The 18,738-nt window shown below is 38.5% G+C and overlaps 1 protein-coding gene across 2 annotated transcripts in view; it reads right to left on the reverse strand.

Annotated features, from left to right (window-relative positions):
• Positions 1-356: 356 nt before the first annotated feature.
• The window catches only part of LOC116509627 (arf-GAP with SH3 domain, ANK repeat and PH domain-containing protein 2-like), a 40,663-nt gene continuing 22,281 nt past the window's right edge, over positions 357-18,738 (reverse strand). For both annotated transcript variants that reach the window (XM_032218862.1, XM_032218861.1), the window contains exons 14-28: positions 18,070-18,233; positions 16,563-16,696; positions 16,355-16,446; positions 15,681-15,870; positions 14,406-14,491; positions 13,067-13,182; positions 9,680-9,747; positions 8,590-8,697; positions 7,169-7,406; positions 6,424-6,582; positions 5,726-5,789; positions 4,942-4,982; positions 3,208-3,335; positions 1,632-1,754; positions 357-1,049 (exon numbers count right to left, since the gene is read on the reverse strand). In XM_032218862.1, coding sequence (XP_032074753.1) covers positions 975-1,049; positions 1,632-1,754; positions 3,208-3,335; positions 4,942-4,982; positions 5,726-5,789; positions 6,424-6,582; positions 7,169-7,406; positions 8,590-8,697; positions 9,680-9,747; positions 13,067-13,182; positions 14,406-14,491; positions 15,681-15,870; positions 16,355-16,446; positions 16,563-16,696; positions 18,070-18,233 — 1,786 coding nt within the window. In that variant the 3' untranslated portion in view covers positions 357-974. The remainder of the gene's footprint in view (positions 1,050-1,631; positions 1,755-3,207; positions 3,336-4,941; positions 4,983-5,725; positions 5,790-6,423; positions 6,583-7,168; positions 7,407-8,589; positions 8,698-9,679; positions 9,748-13,066; positions 13,183-14,405; positions 14,492-15,680; positions 15,871-16,354; positions 16,447-16,562; positions 16,697-18,069; positions 18,234-18,738) is intronic.

The raw sequence follows: 18,738 nt of genomic DNA on the forward strand, positions 1-18,738 counted from the left end.
ATGCATACATTGCACATTAGATTTATAGAAAATTCAGAAACAACATGATTGTTTTACTTTAAAAACTATCAAAAGCAATTCCTAAGACATTGTCCCAAAGGTGCTTTTTCAAAAGGCAACAGGACTTCGTTTTTTCTCGAAGACATTTCACTTCTCAAATGTCTTCAAGGAAAAGCAAGGTCCAGTTGCCTTTTGACAAAGCACCTTTGGGGACAACCATGACCTGGATGACTGAAAATCTCCATAGACATCCTAAAGAATTATTTCTGAGAATGTTTTCCCTCATGTTTCATTAATACAGGGAAGAGAAGTATAAAGAAACACTATACATTTGCATTTTTTTCTTATGTGTTTCTGACATTTAGAAATAAGCAATAGCCACAGGCATTATCTTCTTATGACATGTTTGATTCATTTCTTCTCTTTCTTTATCTCTTATTATTGTGAATTATATTAATATGTACACTGGTAAATTTTGGACAGTGAAATATTTTTGCTTAAATCATTCTTTAGCTTAACAGCTGGATGATAGTGGCGTTTGAAAGGTACCCACGTACTGCTTGCATTCATGCACAAACAGTGACAGCAAGAAATTGCACCATTAACACATGTATGTTTGATGAACATCATCAAACATCTCTTGCAGTTCTGGCATCATTTTTTTTAAAAATTCAATGGAATTCTTGCCAATGACTTGAGGAGGAGATGTTAGTTCTCTATATCAGTGGTCTCCAAGCTTGGCAACTTTAAGACTTGTGGACTTCAACTCCAAGAATTCCTCAGCCAGCTCTGGGAGTTGAAGTCCACAGGTCTTAAAGTTGCCAAGGTTGGAGACCACTGCTCTATATGACATTTCAATACCAATGATTTTAACGCCAGTAAGTGTTTCTTTACAACTATTGATTGTGCTTTGAGAGGGCAGGAGGCCCTATTACAGTAGAGTGAATTGTACTTTGAGTGAATTAGATGTATTCTTATTCAGGTAGTATATAAACAAATGACACTGGGAAGACACCTTTTCTGTGAGGGCATCCTTCGATCGTGCCATGCTGAAAAAATAAAACAAAAGGAAAGACTTTTAACAGAGAGGATGAACAGTGCACAATAATTAGAAACTCCTTAAGAAGATGTACATGCTTATCAGTATTTCTGATCCCATCATTTTCCACATATTGGAAGAGGGGTGCATTAGGTGGGATGAGTCTGTACCTAACCTTTAAGAACACTTTTAATACTTATCTTGAACTCCATTGTACCTTTTCTTTTCTAGCAGGCCAAGAATTTTGAATAATGACAGGCAACTAAATATATTTACCATTTTTATTTTCTCACAATGTTCCCAATATATCATTATTCTAAGGCATAACTGAGAAGTAATACAAAGCTTGAAAAGTTAGATGCCATCTACAAATAGATTCTAAATACTCAGAATATTCCAGTGCCTGCTGGTGCTTGATATACACCTGCCATGCTATCCATTGCCAAAAACAGACCCAATGACTTAGTAGGAAAACTCTTATAGGTTCCTTCATAGAATCTTTGCCACAAACCTGAAGTTGGTCTTTTGGTTGTGTTCTGTGCCCAGTAAGGAATTCCCGGTAATAATCATAGAGAATCAAATGACAACTTACCCACCAGTTGGAGTCCTCTTTTCCTTCTACTATAATGATTTCTCCAGCTGTGAAAGTGAGTTCATCTTCATGATCAGCCTCACAATCATAGAGGGCTCTGACACGATGAAGACAGGATGTATTCTGCCATAAGCAAACAGTATTAAGCTTAAGAGTAGGGATACAGAACTGCAAATCATACAAATATAAGGCAAATAAAAAGAAGAAATGTTCAGAACAGGAGGTATCTCTGGAGTTTTAAAGATAATTTATATATTTGTGCACGTCTCCCGTGCATCCATATAGCCAAGCTGACTGGAGTCAGTTTATGAAATGAAATCTCAATCATATTGTGAAGAAGACCTAAATATGTAAGATGAGACCGTCACACAATGAATTTCCTAATTGCTAAATGTTTCAGTGCGCATAATAATCTTACACTGTGGCATTTCTATTTTTTTATTGAAATATTGAATAACCAGCAGTTATTTGCCCCCAAAACCTGAATATGGATTCACCAGTGATGTGCGGTGAGGTTTATATCTGGTGAGGCTCAGCTGGGCATCCTTTTGCGAAGCAGCTCAGCAGGGCAGCGGTCGGCCTCGGCGGGGGGGGGGGGATTTGCATCGCGGGAGCAGCCAAGCGCCCGGGTCTGCAGCAAAGGTGCTTGGCGACTCTCGCAATGCAAAGTGCCCCGCAGCCTCCGATGCTGCCGCCCGCCCGCTGCCCCGGCCTGCTTCTCCAGGCTCCGCCGCTGGACGTCCCGGATTGTCTCTGGGGGAAGGCTGGGTGAGAAGCGGAGCGAAGCTTCTCCGCGGCCTCCCGGCGCTGCGCAGAGGCTCTTGCAGGAGTGCTTGCCAGCGGCCGGCGGTCTTGCAGCCGGGGCCGCTCCGGGCCGCCGGCTGCTGGCACGCACTCCTGCGAGAGCCTCTGCGTAGTGTCGGGAAGCCGCGGAGAAGCTTCGCTCCGCTTCTCACCCAGCCTTCCCCCAGAGGCGATCCGGGACTTCCAGCGGCGGAGCCTGGAGAAGCAGGCCGGGGCGGCGGGTCACTTTGCGTCGCGGGAGCTGCCAAGCACCCAGGTCTGCAGCAAAGAGCCAGCCTCCTCCTTCTCGTCCACTCCTCTCTTCTCTGAAGCACGCTCCGCCCAACGTAAGCGTGCTCAAGAACACGTGATTCGCTGTTTGCAGATCAGGAGGCGGGAGAATTAGTGCCTCTTTTCCATCTGAACTTCTTTGCCTTTTAACTCTTTCTTAACTTTTAGAAGGCAAAAAATTCCTCATGGAAAGGAGGCCCCGAGTTCTCTCTCCTCCTGCTTTGGTTAACACTAAGCAGACACCAAGCCACTGTGACCTGGAATCTGGTAGCAACTATCTTGGCTTTAATTATTTTTTAAAAAAAATTTAAATTTCTTTCTTTTTCCTGAGGAGACTGGTGAGGCTTCGCCTCCCTTGCCTCTAGTGACTGCACGTCCCTGGGATTCACATATATTCAGACAGTATCTAGGAGGTTTTATTTCAGAAGAAGAAAGTTACCTTAGCCCATAAATGGGTACTCTACACAAAAATAACCTCAGGATATTAAGTTTAAGAACCTACCATGAATCCCCTTTTGGGCAGTGGTGGAGGGATGTCATCTGATGATTCAGAAGACCGAGAAGAAGCCCAGTGATTCTCTCTTGAGTTTTGGTTTAGCTCAGAAGGAACATTCATTCCTTCTGAGGCAGCTGCAATGTAAAAAGATATGTTATTTTCATATCATTTTTGGATGATCTGAGTGATTATGCAGGAATGCATGTTGGGGTGTTTAATGGCGTGTAACTATTTGTATCCTATATGCTTCCATTATAAGACACATAGTGAATCACTTCTGAAATAGTGGATTTTTCTGAAAGGAGAAATGAAAACATTATCCACTTCTGAGTTATAGAACCAGTATTGCTGATTGAACACCTTGATGCTCTTAACAGTTGCCATATCATTGCTGAGTATAAAGAAGTATAAAGATATTGTTTCCTAACCACAAAAATAATAACTTTCATTCTTCATTGGTCAGATTCCTGCTTGTGTTCAGTTCTAGGCATATTTAAATAAAGATTGAGAGAAACTGGAGCAAGTTCAAAGAAAGGGAGAGGGGGGAGAAGAGAGGGGGGGAGAGTGAGTGAGTGAGTGAATGAGTGTGTGTGTGTGTGAGAGAGAGAATGAATGTCAGGATGAGTTTGAATGAGGCCCAGAAATGGACACTTGAAGCCTGACAGAGTGTAAGATTGATTTTTTAGTTATCTAAAATCTACCATTTTATGGTAGGCTTATTTGTCACAATGTGATCAACCTAATGCCAGTATCTTCAGGATAATGTATACTGTAATATAAAGCTATAATTTTACATTTTCTGGAAGGGTCAGATCCCAAAGTCTCCAAAGTTTACTATTTGTACCCCCGCCCCTAAAAAACCCTGATACGTTTTATGAAGAGATGACATTATTCTAGAAAAGTTTGAGACCATAAATCAATCCTAGTTGAAAATCAGTTTTGATGGCCTAAAATTGGGGAACTGGCAGGAGAACTAATCCTGAGGAAGATGGGATGGAAACCAGTCTCACGAACCTCAAATAACTACAAGCTATTTAGGATCCTGGCACAGATGGAATGTAACAAAATTCAACTGGAGAAAGCAAGGACCTCAAGAGATATTAGTGATAGTTTTGATTTTATTGTTCCTAAAATTATTAGTTTTAAAGGTGAGAATGACATCACACAAGAAAGCAAAAGTGTTGATTATGACTAAAGAGAAGTCAGATTTGAAGTGCAAAATGTGTTTTGGAAGGAATATGTAGCATCTGTCAAAATACTTAAAAGCAGTTGGGAATAACTTAATATGGCAGTAACCACTTTATCCCATGAAAAAAAAGTTCTTTGATCTGTTCCACCTGTAACTATTCAATTTCCAAATCAGAGATTTTGATCATAATTAGCTATCAAAAATACTTTATAACATTATTATTATTTTAGGATACACTGTGAAGTAGATGACTTTCTGGGTTTAAATAATGTGATGAATATTTCTGAAGTTGGATGGGCAAACTTTTCCCTATTAATTTCTACATGCTATCCATGCAAAGTTTATAGCACTCATATAATTGCACTTTCTGTAGCACTACTTTTCATAATGATAAATTTTGATAAAGTATTTTTCGCAATCTTCTTCCCCCGCCCAACTATTGAAGGCAGTTATGTAGGGTGACTTTCTTCACAACTGAAATGCCTCCCTGAAGAAAGAGATACCGATTCTCAGTTACAAAAAAATAGTATATTTAAAATAAATCATCTTACCTTGCTGCCAGGAATCTTCAGAGAGTTCAGATGGCTGAGAACTGAGGGAAACAATGCAGGTGGAGAGGGAGAGGAAAATTATATGCATGCATATATATATGCATACACACACACACACACACACACACACACACATTGTATATGTGTCTGTGTGTCTGTGTGCATTTAATGTATATGTATATATAGATTACTAATCCTCCACTTGTTACTTGTTACTGAACATGTCTGAATGATAGCCTCTGTGTAGATAATCCCAGTCTAGTGCAAAGTAGTTTAAATTTGCATTCACAAAATACCCTTAAGAGATTTCCACAGTGCCAGCTATTCCTAATTGCTGGCTGATAAGGAAAAGAAGAACAGTGCTAATGATTATTTTGGCCAGAGTAGCTTTTATATTCCCATTACCAATCACCTCACACCGGTGGTGAAATTCAATTTTTTTTACTACTGCTTCTGTAGCTTGGTGGGTGTGGCAGGAGAAGGATACCTCAAAATCTCAATTCCCACCCCACTCCAGGGGAAGATTATTGCAAAACCTCCATTCCCACCCCACTCTGGGGCCAGCTAGAGGTGGTATTTTCCGGTTCTCCGAACTAGTCAAAATTTTCCCTACCGGTTCTCCAGAACCTGTCAGAACCTGTTGAATATCACCCCTGCCTCACACACAATCAATGTAAGAATCTCTTAGATGCTATTCAAAACCAGGATGTACCCTTAGAGTAAACCCAGCTTCAGACAGGTAGCACTTTTAATTCAGTTCTGCATATTATGTGTAAACAATTACCTGAAACTCCTAGGAGAAGCTCCTTCTGGAGAGCAGCGCCTTGGAAGTGAGAAAGATCTAGAATCTGACAAAAAAACCAGAATCAAAGCTATTTTTCCTCAGTTATGAAGCGAACCTTGTCTAGTGATTTAGAAACATAGTATAACCAGTGTCAAAAGCATAATGGATCAGTTAACTGAATCAGTATAAAGCCACTTCATATACTATATTTTTTGGAGTGTAAGATGCATCTTTTTCCCTCAAAAAAAGAGAGTGAAAATCTGGGTGTGTCTTATGCACTGAATACAGCATTTTTGGGCTCCCGAAACCCTGTCCCCTTCACCAAAATGGCTGTGCATAGCCTTTAGGAGACTTCCAGAGTGCTCCTGGGGGCTAGGGACGGCAGAAATGAGCGAAAAATGGGCCGTTTTTCACTCATTTCCCCCCCAGCCCCCAGGAGCACTCTATAAGTCTCCTGAAGGCTATGCATGCCCTTTGTTTTGCTAAAAACGGGCCAATTTTTGCCAAAAACAGGCCATTTTGGGGAGGTCTGCAGAGTGCAAAAACTTTTTTTTTTTTATTTTGCCTCTTCAAAATCTTGGTGTGTCTTATACTCTGGTGCGTCTTATACTCCAAAAATATGGTATCTCTTTATTTTAGGCTTTCCCTGTTGAACAACAGTAAATTTTCCAGTTGTAAGGTTCAGTAGGCTCGCTTACCATCAGAAGGACTGTGATTCAGTGGCGTTGAGGGGACAGGCTCTGAAGAGGTCCGCTTATGCCTAATGGTCAGAGGTGGAGGCACAGCTCTTTCAGTTGCTGTATTTACAAGATAGGCAGGTTTGCCGGTTGGGGGTAATGGCGGAGGGAAGCTGGGGGCTGAGAAAGACATTCAATTACAGAAATCTTAATAAACTGTAAGAAGCAAATAAGGAAAATAGATTCAACTACTGTATTTATATTAAAGCATAAGTATTGTTTTACGCAGATTGCATTAAATATTAAAATAGATTAGTAAAGGTAAAGGTTCCCCTTGCACATATGTGGTAGTAGTTTCGGACTCTAGGGGGCAGTGCTCATCCCTGTTTCAAAGCCAAAAAGCCAGCGCTGTCCGATGACGTCTCCATGGTCATGTGGCCAGCATGACTAAATGCTGAAGTGCATGGAACGCTGTTACCTTCCCACCAAAGGTGGTTCCTATTTTTCTACTTGCACTTTTTACGTGCTTTTGAACTGCTAGACTGGTAGAAGCTGGGACAAGTAACGGGAGCTCACTCCATTACGCGGGGCTAGGAATTCGAACCGCTGAGTTGCCAACCTTTTTGATCAACAAGCTCACCGTCTTAGCCACTGAGCCACCGTGTCCCTAAAATAGATTAGTATACTTTTACTAAAATTAAGATGAAAAAAAATGATAACAATTCTAAGACTAATATACAAAGGTATACCAAAAGTACCGTCATACCTCTGGGTGCATTGCGTGGTGGCAGTGGAGGGCCTGAACAGGCATAAGTGGGAGGAGATGCTATTTCAGCAGATCTAGAGGCATGTGGTATAGCATATAAATCATGGCATTTGTCCTGGGATGCTGGGTTGGTCCCTCTGAAAAAGTCAGCTGGATTCTTCCATGACTGAGAGGCTGTCCCAAGAACATTGTAGCAGCTTTGTGGGCGATGAAAGCGATCTTTTTTCACCAGACAGAGCTGAAAGATACAAGTAAACCTACATTACTGGAAAAATGAAGTTAAAGATTTCAAGATATAAAGTTTTATTTATATTCATATATTTGAATCAGCCAAGGTGGCACAGTGGTTGGAATGCAGTACTACAGGCTACGTCTGCTGACTGCTGCCTGTCAGCAGTTTGGCAGTTCGAATCTCACCAGGCTCCAGGTTGACTCAGCCTTCCATACTTCCGAGGTGGGTAAAATGAGCACCCAGGTTGCTGGGGGCAATGTAAACTTTGTAAACCGCTTAGAGAGGACTGTAAAGCACTGTGAAGCGGTATGTAAGTTTAAGTGCTATTGCTATCCTATTTGGGAACATTATATTAGGAAAAACATCCTCTTTAAATACATATATATATGTATGTATGTATGTATGTATGTGTATATATATATGTATATGTATATGTATATGTATATGTATATGTATATGTATATGTATATGTATATGTATATGTATATGTATATGTATATGTATATGTATATGTATATATCTATAATGTAGGTCTTTGGTTATTCGGGTTTTCTCCCGCGTAAAATTGGAAGTGTTTTGGCGACATTTTGACAAAGTCTCATTCGTCATCTTCAGACTTGTTTGCGCGGCTTCGCATGAAGCCGAGCAAACAAGCCTGAAGATGACAAATGAGACTTCGTTGAAACGTCGCCAAGACACTTCCAATTTTACACAGGAGAAAACCTGAATAATCAAAGACCTACATACTAACACCCACGAAAATCTCAGAAAACAAACACACACACACACACATATAGAGATATCCAATAAAAACCCATTAATAGAGTGCCAAATCTATACCATTACCAATAAAATAATAAAATAATAAAATAATAAAATAATAAAATAATAAAATAATAAAATAATAAAATAATAAAATAATAAAATAATAAAATAATAAAATAATAAAATAATAAAATAATAAAATAATAAAATAATAAAATAATAAAATAATAAAATAATAAAATAATAATAAAATAATAAAATAATAAAATAATAAAATAATAAAATAATAAAATAAATAATAAAATAAATAATAAAATAAATAATAAAATAAATAATAAAATAATAAAATAATAAAATAATAAAATAATAAAATAATAATTAATACTTACACATTTCACCCTAACCAGAAGTGATGAGATCTTACCTTTTCATCCAATTCATCATCACTTTCAAACATTTCCTCTTGGCCTGGCTGCCATTCATATTCAACATGGGCCCGCATATTGAACTGATTATTTTCAGCCTGCAATAGCTGGAAGATACAGAACATTCCACCTCTGCTCACGATCATTTTGTGTGGGGAAAGTTCCTAGCATTTCTAACCCCATTGGACTAACAGCTGTTTTCTTTGGTTTTTGGGATTTTCAATGGAAATTAGGCAGTCGCAGGGAAAATAAAGGAAGGAATCAAGGATGAAATGCTACCAGTTCGGACCAGTAGCAGACTTCAGAGCATGTCATACTAGTATGTAATCACAGTACTATAAAATACTGTGCTATGAACTCAGAGTAATCTTACGTAGAACAATTGCTCTGCTTTTAATTCAGTTTTAATTTTTGTTTGCAAGTGGATTGGATTGGATTGTTTATTTGTATGCCGCCCTTTTCCCTGAGGGGACTCAGGGCGGCTCACAATCAAAAGTGAGTAGAATCTGTTACTCTATCCTCTTCATGCAATGATCATGCACATAAATCATATAAAAATAGAAACACTTTAATATATTGAGTCACAACCACAGTTGTGATTATGATTCAATATATTTCAGTGTTTCTTTTTACTTAACATGGTTCTGCTCTTACAATTTATGATTAAGTGCTATGCTAAATAAAACTAAATACCTATTAGAGAAGAGATTATGATGAAAGCTGAAAAATAAGGCACATATACAGCAGAGCTATAATAGTTTCAACATACTTTGTATTTTGAAAACATGCTGCCTATTGCTACAGCAGTGGTTCTCAACCTGTGGGTCGCGACCCCTTTGGAGGTTGAACGACCCTTTCACAGGGGTCGCCTAAGACCATTGAAAAACACATATTTTCAAAAAAATATGGAAAACATAAAATAATTTTATGGTTGAGGGTTACCACAATATGAGGAACTGTATTAAAGGGTCGCGGCATTAGGAAGTTTGAGACCCACTGTGCTACAGTATGTCTGGAGCACATTATCCAGACACCTATCAAGGTCTTAGGACAATGTTAGATATTTGTGTTGAACCTGTTGTTGCTTACCAGATCTTCACATGTAGTGTGATTCAGTAGCTTAGCAATATCAAGGGCTGTCTCTCCAGCTTCATTAGCTGTGGGAAAATATCAGATGTCATTTGAAGATTGTGGCTATATGGATGTATTAATATTTCCACTTGGAAATTTTTTTTTCTAACAAAGGGTTTTTTCTAACAAAGGATTGTTAGAAACTATGATTGCTCAAATACTACTTTTTTACCATCATCTATAAAGCAAGAACAGCAGCCTAACTCTGCAGGTAGGTCAATATGGCAGCCATAACCATACAATCAAAGCCCTGCCAATTTTTCCATACATTCTGCTCACAAAAAGGGTGGGGCTTCAATCACATGGATGTGGCTGCCATATTAACTTTTTGACCCCCCCCCCCTTCCTGGAGAGATCCCTGAGAGAGATTGCAAAAGACAGGAAAACAATATATAAAACATTGATGCAATGCTCTGACAATTGCCTCATCTGGAGCCTCTGTGAAAAGTATTTTGAAAAAGATTTTCTACTGGATTAAGCAGGTAATGTGGAGGAAATCAGGAAGTATGAGCAAAGTTCTCCTAACAGGAAAATATGTGGTATAGGAAAATTCCTGTTTGAGCATCCCTCATCTTAGAGGCTAAGCCACACTGAAACACTACACTACAGTATGGTTTTGATGATTCAGGTGAAATGAAAAAAAATATGGAAAACATAAAATAATTTTATGGTTGAGGGTTACCACAATATGAGGAACTGTATTAAAGGGTCGCGGCATTAGGAAGTTTGAGACCCACTGTGCAAAATGTCAATATTAGGCATTATGTTAACTCAGAGTATTGTGATGGAAATAATTTTTACTTTCTTTTGTTTTTAATTAACCTTTGCTATGTTAGAATAAGACCTCTGGTGCCTAAAGGTTGTTGGAAATAAACCAATCGGACTGCACTATATAAAGTTGCTCTGTTTTAAACACAAATTTTAAAATATTAATTCTTAAGTGATTCTCCAAGTTACATATTGAAACAATTAACATAAGAGCTAATGCTATGTAAATTTAAATATTGTGTACAATAAGATACAAAATATGCAATGAAAGTTGCTCTATTGTATTCACAACTACAAGCATTAAATTAGAGAAGGATCTGTGTCATTTGAGAATAAAATATCTCCAAAATGACTGGCTGGGGTTGATACTATGGTGTTAAAAATGTCCTAATATTTTTCTTAAGTAGAAGAACAACCAAAATCTAATTGCTATATCTACAGTTACATGATTCCTTGCCAGCTCATGGAAGCCATAATTAGAAGGTCAGCTGGACTTTAGCTTATGAAGATACTGCTAAACTATGGTTAATCAATGAAACCTTCTAATTTCTTTTTATAGTTGCATCGAAAAAGGAAAGGGGAACGTGAATTGCTCATGACTGTAGAGAAGATAAATTTGTTTTATCACAATAAATTGCAAAATGTAATGAAACTGTAAGCTTCTGATAAATGAATGTATTAAGAGCAAAATATTAAAGTGCTATTCTCCAGCAATAAAGTATGCCAAGCCAGCATAAAATTTGCTGCACTCATTGCCAATTTCTATTTTGCCACAGAAGGATGCTGCAACTGGTCCTGTCACTACTGATTTAATGTGGCCTGTTAAGGCATGTGATTGGTGAATTTCCCTGGCTTTATTTACCATCTCACTAACCATTGCCTCTGGAGAGAGAGAAGAAAAAACACCAGTTAAATCTGCCTGCAAGGACTGTAGTTGTCAGGGCTGTAAACAAAAGGGCCTGAAGCCAGAAAGGAGTATCATCAAACTCCTACGCAGGTGCCTTCTACATCTGAGGTCATAAAATGAATGGCACATTGTCTAAAACCAGTAAAGGCAGGATAAAAAGATGCAGGACTTCAACCCCCGTATCTGATGTGTATTAGCTACTACATATAAATATCTAGTAGCTGATTTTCTTTGTTAATCAGGACTATTTTCTTATCAATTATATAAGCAATTTGCCTATTCAAGCTTTGTCCTTGGCTCTTGTGCTTATGCTCCTGGTATATGTAGGTTTTTATTACTAGAGTGAGATTTGTTGCTTTGCCCTGGGTAAATAGCTGGCACCTATTGGCTTAGACGAGTGTAGGCAGATGCCTGGAATGGCATGTTTAGCCACCAATCAAATTACTAACTGTTGGGTTTGACAGATATGAACTTAAACCTAAAAAAACAGGCCCAGTCACTGCAGAATGTTGTTCTCTTCCATGGTTCTATGGAATTTAGTAATTATCTTAATTTAGAGCACTTGCCTATAATGTTGCCAAGAGTTGGACACAACTGAATGGGTAAAACAAACTATTCTTAAATGGCTTGAGATTAAATAGTGTCAGAGGTGGGTTCCTACCAGTTCGCACCTATTCGGTAGAACCGATTCGTCAAATCTACCGGACCGGTTAGAAGAGGTTCCACCAGTGGACCCGGAAAGCAGGCCACACCTACAGAAGAGGTTCCAAAATTTTTTGAAACCCACCACTGCTAAAGGGTTAGGGGTGCAAGGATCTTGTAACTTGACAGCTTTAAGACTTGCATGCTTCAATGCCAGAGTTCCTGAGCCAACGTGACTGGAGGAGGAATTCTGGGAGTTGAAGTCCACAAGTCTTAAAGCTGTCAGGTTTGAAGAACCCTAGTTTTTTTTCTAAAGGCTTAGGGGTGCAAGGGTCTTGTAACTTGACAGCTTTAAGACTTGCATGCTTCAATGCCAGAGTTTCTGAATAGCTACTTGGATCGACCTAAATACTAATTCATAATTTCATATCCGGTCACATGGGCGGCAAGCCACTCCCATCCGGTCACATGGGTGGCAAGCCACTCCCACAAAGGAGGCCACACCCACAGAGTAGATTCAAACGATTTTTGAAACCCACCACTGAATAGTGTCCTGAAAAAGGCTGCCAATGCAGTAGCATTAATGGGAATGGGTTAAATAATCAGGTATGCAGTATTAAAATAAAATTTACAGTGATAAAATATTCATGTATGTTTTCTTAAACTGAACTTTCATCCATTATTTCTAGGTAAACCTAAAATAAAAAAAAGTACAGAAGATATAGAGAAAGGAAAAAGAAAAGAAAGGTCAACATTTGTGACCATCTGACAAGCAAAGTCAATAGGGAATCCAGATTCACTTAACCATGTTACCAACTTAACAAATGCAATGATTCACTTAATAACCATTGACAGAAAGGTCATAAAATGGGACAAACTCACTTAACAAATGTTGCACTTAGCAAAATAAATTTGGGGCTCAGTTGTGGTTGTAACTCAAGGATTACCTGTGTTCACTATACATATTGCAGAACTATAGTGAAACAGACTAATATTGTGCACCCTAATTTTATTTCATGATCACTTACTGATTTTGATGTTGGCTTTTGCTCGCAGAAGGAGTTTTAGGCATTCAGGTTTATTATGAAGGCTACAATAATGAAGGGGAGTATTTCCCTTGGATGTCTGTTTCAGCAGGCTCCCACTAGAAGAGAAATATTATTCATCAAACAAAAATTCTCCACTTATGGAACCATGATTATTTATTAATTAATTGACCAAATTTATTTGGGATCTCACTGATCGAGGTGACTCTGAGTGGCTTATAACAAGGTAAAACACACAAACACTCAACGATTATAAATATGAAAATGGATTAAAGTTAGAAAAATTTTAAAAAACTAAAAACAGGTTCTCATGCCACTGGCAGAGGAATGTTTTAAGGCTTTTCCTGAAAGCTAAAAGAGAGGGGTAGATCTTACCTCCTGTGGCAAGATATTCTAAAGGGCAGGAGCAGTGGCAGAAAAGACTCTTCTCCTGGATCCCACCAGCCAAAATTCCTTGATTGATGGGATCTGCCCCTTCTGCTAGCACGAGTGGAGTGTCCCATTCCCATTGGGGAAAGATGGTTCTGCAGTTATCTTAGACCCATGCAATAAAGAGTTTTAAAGGTAGCAATCACCTTGAATTGTGCCCAGAAGCATACTGGCAGACAATGCAACTTGCATAACAGTGGTGTTATCTATGCCAATGCCACCATAGGGGCCTCCAAAACTGTCTGCACTGGTCCATTCTGGACCAATTGTGGTTTCTCTTCAAGCATAGCCCAATGTAGAGTGTGTTGCAATAATCCAAACAGGAGATGACTGAATGCAGGTCCTCACAGTCCAGAAAAGGGTGCAATTGATGTACCACACAATGTTGTGTGAAGACTCTCCTAGTCATGACTGCCACCTGTTTTTTGAGTCTAGGAGCCGTGAGTCTTAGAAATACCCCAAGTTGTGTATCGAGTCTATCTGTGATAGTAACCATCCTATCCAGAACTAAAGATGATAAGTGTCTGGATACTAAGGCTCCATATACCCAGAGCCATTCAATCTTATCAGGGTTCAGTTGAAACGTCTCCCATCCTGGCCCCCACAGCCTCAAGGCACCCCAAAAGGGTGCAGATGTAAAGCATCATTTGGGTCACCAGAGGTGCAGATGTAAAGCTGCGTATCATCAGTATGTTGATGATATCTCACTCCATGGTGTCTGATGATCTCTCCTAGATGCGGTATATAAACTTTTTGTTCTGCCAGAATGAAGAAACCTCGGAGCTAATAGCTCAGAATCTATTAGTACTCTCACTTTATTTGGCATGAGTGTGAAAAAACACGAGAACATTTGTTACTTGCTAAATCTGTTAGGCCTATCAAATCAACTCACCTGTTCTGCACCAGAAAATCTACAATATGCAAAGAAGTTCGGTCACTACCTAGGACTGCCAGATGAAGAAGTGTCTCTCTAGGTTCCTTTGAAACAAGAAAGAAAAACAAGCTGATTATTTAGAAAAATAGATTGCCATATTTCATGGGAAACTAGCATCATAGGAATGATTTCTTCAATTTCTGCTAATTTACAATAGAAAAAAACATCAGAAGAAACTTTATGGAATTACTTGCCTAAATTTAGATTACAATTACAAATTGGTCTCTGATCCTAATGCAACTGAACAACTATGGATGGCTAATAGTTTACTGGAGAATCGGGAAGGGCTGCTTAACCCTGTCTATGAAATTAATTCCTCCCAATTGTTCCCACTGTCAGTATCTATTTTAAAAAATGACTTTTTGGTGTTACTATTAAAAAGTCTCCTCAGGTGAAAACAGAATCACAGAACTTCCTGCAGCAGTTGTGAAAACGTATTATTTAGGCTAGAGTGCCGTGATGGCGAACCTACGACATGTGTGCCCAAAGTGGCATGCAAAGCCATGCCGCCCTGCACACAGGCCTTGCCTGTTTGCCTTCTGGGTTTCTGGTGTGCATGCCCATGTGATGGTCAGCTGTCCTTTGTGTGTGCAGCAGTGCCAAAAACCATCCTGCACATGAATGCCGGCCAGTTGATTGTCGGGCGCGCGTCCACGCTAGAGCCCGGAAGTTTGGCTTTTCCAGAGCGAGGCCCTGATGAGCATGTGTGTGCACATGCAATGTTTCCGCGCAATCACTGCTATAGCGGAAGAGTGTTCAAACGTTGACATAATATTCTTAGTAAAAAAAGAGTTATTTGTTTATTTTATTAATTACATTTGAGAAAATGTAGGACAAAATGAGCGGACAACAGAGGGAATGGTGGAAAGAAATATGTCAGCATCATCCTTCATGGTGGCCTCTGAATGAGTGGGAAAACAGACTCTATCAGCACTACTGACAACAGAAATAACAATCCATTGTTTTTTCCATTCAGTGGGTTTTGACTCAGAAGAAGGAAATGGAAGTTAATGAGTTTTTTATTGAGCAAGCTACAGCTCTGAAGAAAAAGACCAGAATATGAATGCTGAGTCACTTTAAGCCAATTATCTTTTCTAACGTAGTTCAAAAACCAATGTTTTCTTTTAAGTGTGAATAAAAAGAGTGTATTTGCATGTTCCACATTTTGGTATTAATGTATCATTTCTCATAAAGTGTCCTTATCCTTCAGCTTTTAACAGGAGGAAGTCTCACCTGGCTAAATTCCAAAACAGGCTCACTTAACTCCATTTTTTCTGCATATGCTTGAAGCAAAATAAATATATCCTTCTCTTTGACAGCATTCTCCAAATTCTTGAGCTTGGCAACTGGACTCCTCATGATCCTTGGAACAACATACTTCCTATCAACATACTTCGAAATTATGAACAGTTTCCGATGAGCCCTATAATGGTACACGGGAAGACAAAAATTACAGATTTAAAAGGTGCACAATAATGATCCTCTAGCAGAAACAATGAACTCCTTCCAACAAGCAGAGAAGTGCAAATCATAAGGCTCCAAAAGAAGGAAAAACAGGAAAAACAGGAAGAAAGACAGCGAAAGATTTTACAGCGAAAGATTAATGCCTACAAGCCCTCTTGTATTCCAGCAGCAAATAAAAGTCACTAGAAGATACCGGATTTCATGGCCTTTTAATCTGATCCAACTTCTTATAACAAGAAAAGTAACCACAATTGCTGCAATCTCAGTTGCTTTTATTTTTATTTTCAATTTTACTTTTAAATTGCGAAAATTTACACTGACTGTAGCCATTTGCTCAACTGATATTCTGAGTGTTTTAAACTTTGTTTTATGGAATTGTGATAATTCTGTCCCTTCTCTCCCAATCCCCTACTCATGATGATAAAATAATGAATGTTCCTTACATTGCACTTTCCTTAGTTGGCTTTGAAGATGAATTGGGAAGGTTGGCTTCCACTATGTCATTAAATCGTAAGTTTCCAATATTTTTAGCCAACTGCAAAAAGAAATAAGAATATAACACAGATTTTATAACATAGTGAAACATCAAATCTTTTCCGAAGCTAAACTTGTAAAAGAATGGCGATGGTGCAGAATGAAATTGGTTCTTACCAGAAGCTCTGAGGTGGCCAATTTGTCCAAGGCTAATGATTGGATGCGGGAGTGATGAACACCCAACTCTCGATGAATCCCAGAACATTCAATGCAAATTAAGATCCCCAAATTAATGGAGAGCCATGCTGGATCTATGCAGGGAGGGAGCACAGGGATATAGCGTTATCTTGCTGGAAATAATGAATGATACTGGAAATGTTCCCAATTTTTGACGTTGTGAAGGTACAGTATTTCCTAAAATATTAATAGCTTACTACTGTTTACTACAGAAAAAAAACAAAACAAAATAAGGGGAAACAAAGACAATAGTCACATTTAACAGTCTGTGTGTAAGGAAGTGGGCAGATGTTTTATTTAACAAAGGGGGAAGGCAATTGTTTTGCAACATCAAACCCTCTTTAGAGAATTACAATTTAAATGTGTTTGTGTCTCCTTTGAACTCTTGTGAAACAAGTGGTCCAACCTCCTTTCTTCAGGGGAAATCTCATTCTCATTTGTTTCTATGTTTTGGCAACAGTGAGATCTACTGCCAAAACATAGTTGTTTTTCATGGGCTGTGTCAGAACTAACTCTCATGTTGGAAAATGATGCAATCACATTTTTTAAATTTTCAAATTGGTCTGCTGGATGCAGGGGTGGATTCCGGCTGCCATTATTATCAGTTTCTTAGTAAAAAAGTTTACACGCGCGCTCTCGCTTTGCTCGTGCGCACGCCAGAAGCATTTTAATTTAAAACGATCTGCGCATACACACAACATTAAAAAATGAATAAAAATTACATTTTTAAAATGAAGATTGTTCTGCACATGTGCAGAACAGAAAATCAAGACCCCCCCCCCGATCATAGAACCAGTACAGTCATGTGTACATCTGAGTTACTACCTATTCGGCCAAACCGGACTGAACATAGACCTCCTAGGAAGCCCTAGGCATCCACAGCTAGTGCAATGAAAGAAAATGATGGAATGTGTTCAGTGAAGCTTTGATGCAATTTTTTTTCATATTCTGCCTCCATGCCAGCATCTTTTGTTATTCTGCCCATGTTGCTGAGCTTATAAATATATCTAGCCTGTTGCAAAGTACCTCAAAAAGCCCACTTTATATTTAGAATTTGAAATCAAATAGAAACAATGAACAAACTAGGAAAAACTATTAACCAGATAAGTGAGAAGACTGCTTTCAAATCACCCATCACTCAAGCCTTCCCCAGTCTGGCGCCCTTCAGGTATGTTGGATTCCTTCTCTGAAATTCCCTGCTGGCACAACAAGCAGCTATGTGATTGGAAATAGTAAGAATTGTTGATTAGATTGATATGGGCTGGTTAAAAAGACAGCCTTTTCAATTCCTGGAGAAGAAATAAGACTCCAACACACTCCACACATCCTATCTATTGTATAACAAGGTCTATATCACTCCTTTCTACAATTTAACATAATCATTTGCTGAGATCCTAAATTGTTTCTCAGAGATATGGTGAAAAGTAGCAACAATCTCTTTTTGCACCTGGTGTTGAGCAATCACAGCAAATGTTGTTTCCTGGCATTTGCTTTATTTCCTCAATTATTGCTCCAGTTAGATTCTCCGTGTTGTATTCGTCCTTGTTGTGGGCCTGTTTGAAGGCAACGTTCAAAGCTTCTTCTTTACTGTTACTCAAAACAGAGATCCATCTGTAATATAGAAAATGTCATTAGATAAATGGATGCCTTCATCCTGTTAGATAGAGCGCCACAGATTAAGGGAATGTATAAAATCTTACTGTGTACATCACTTCCTTCACATTAAAAATGGAGAAAGATAAAAATGGATCTGTCTGCACGATGACTGAAATTGATGGGCGAAACACTTCCCTGACCCGGGAAAAAGATATATATATATAGTCTTATGCCCCCCACTTATTAATTTCATGCATCTGTGAAGGGCAGTTTTCAAAAGCTAAATTAAATATGTTGCCATAAAATAACTAAAAGGTACATTTCAAAAACTCACCATCTTTTAAAGATTTTGTCCTTGTAAATGATATTTATCTTGAAACAGTTTATCACATTTTATGGTATTGTGAATTTTATAGGAGTATTTGGCACGAAGTTATCTGGCTTATTTTAAAATCAAAAACAGGAAGAAATATTTCTGAATATGTTAAAAATTTACTTGCAGATGAAAATATTACAGAGG

The sequence above is a fragment of the Thamnophis elegans genome, chromosome 5 (assembly GCF_009769535.1).
Source record: "Thamnophis elegans isolate rThaEle1 chromosome 5, rThaEle1.pri, whole genome shotgun sequence".
NCBI lineage: Eukaryota > Metazoa > Chordata > Lepidosauria > Squamata > Colubridae > Thamnophis > Thamnophis elegans.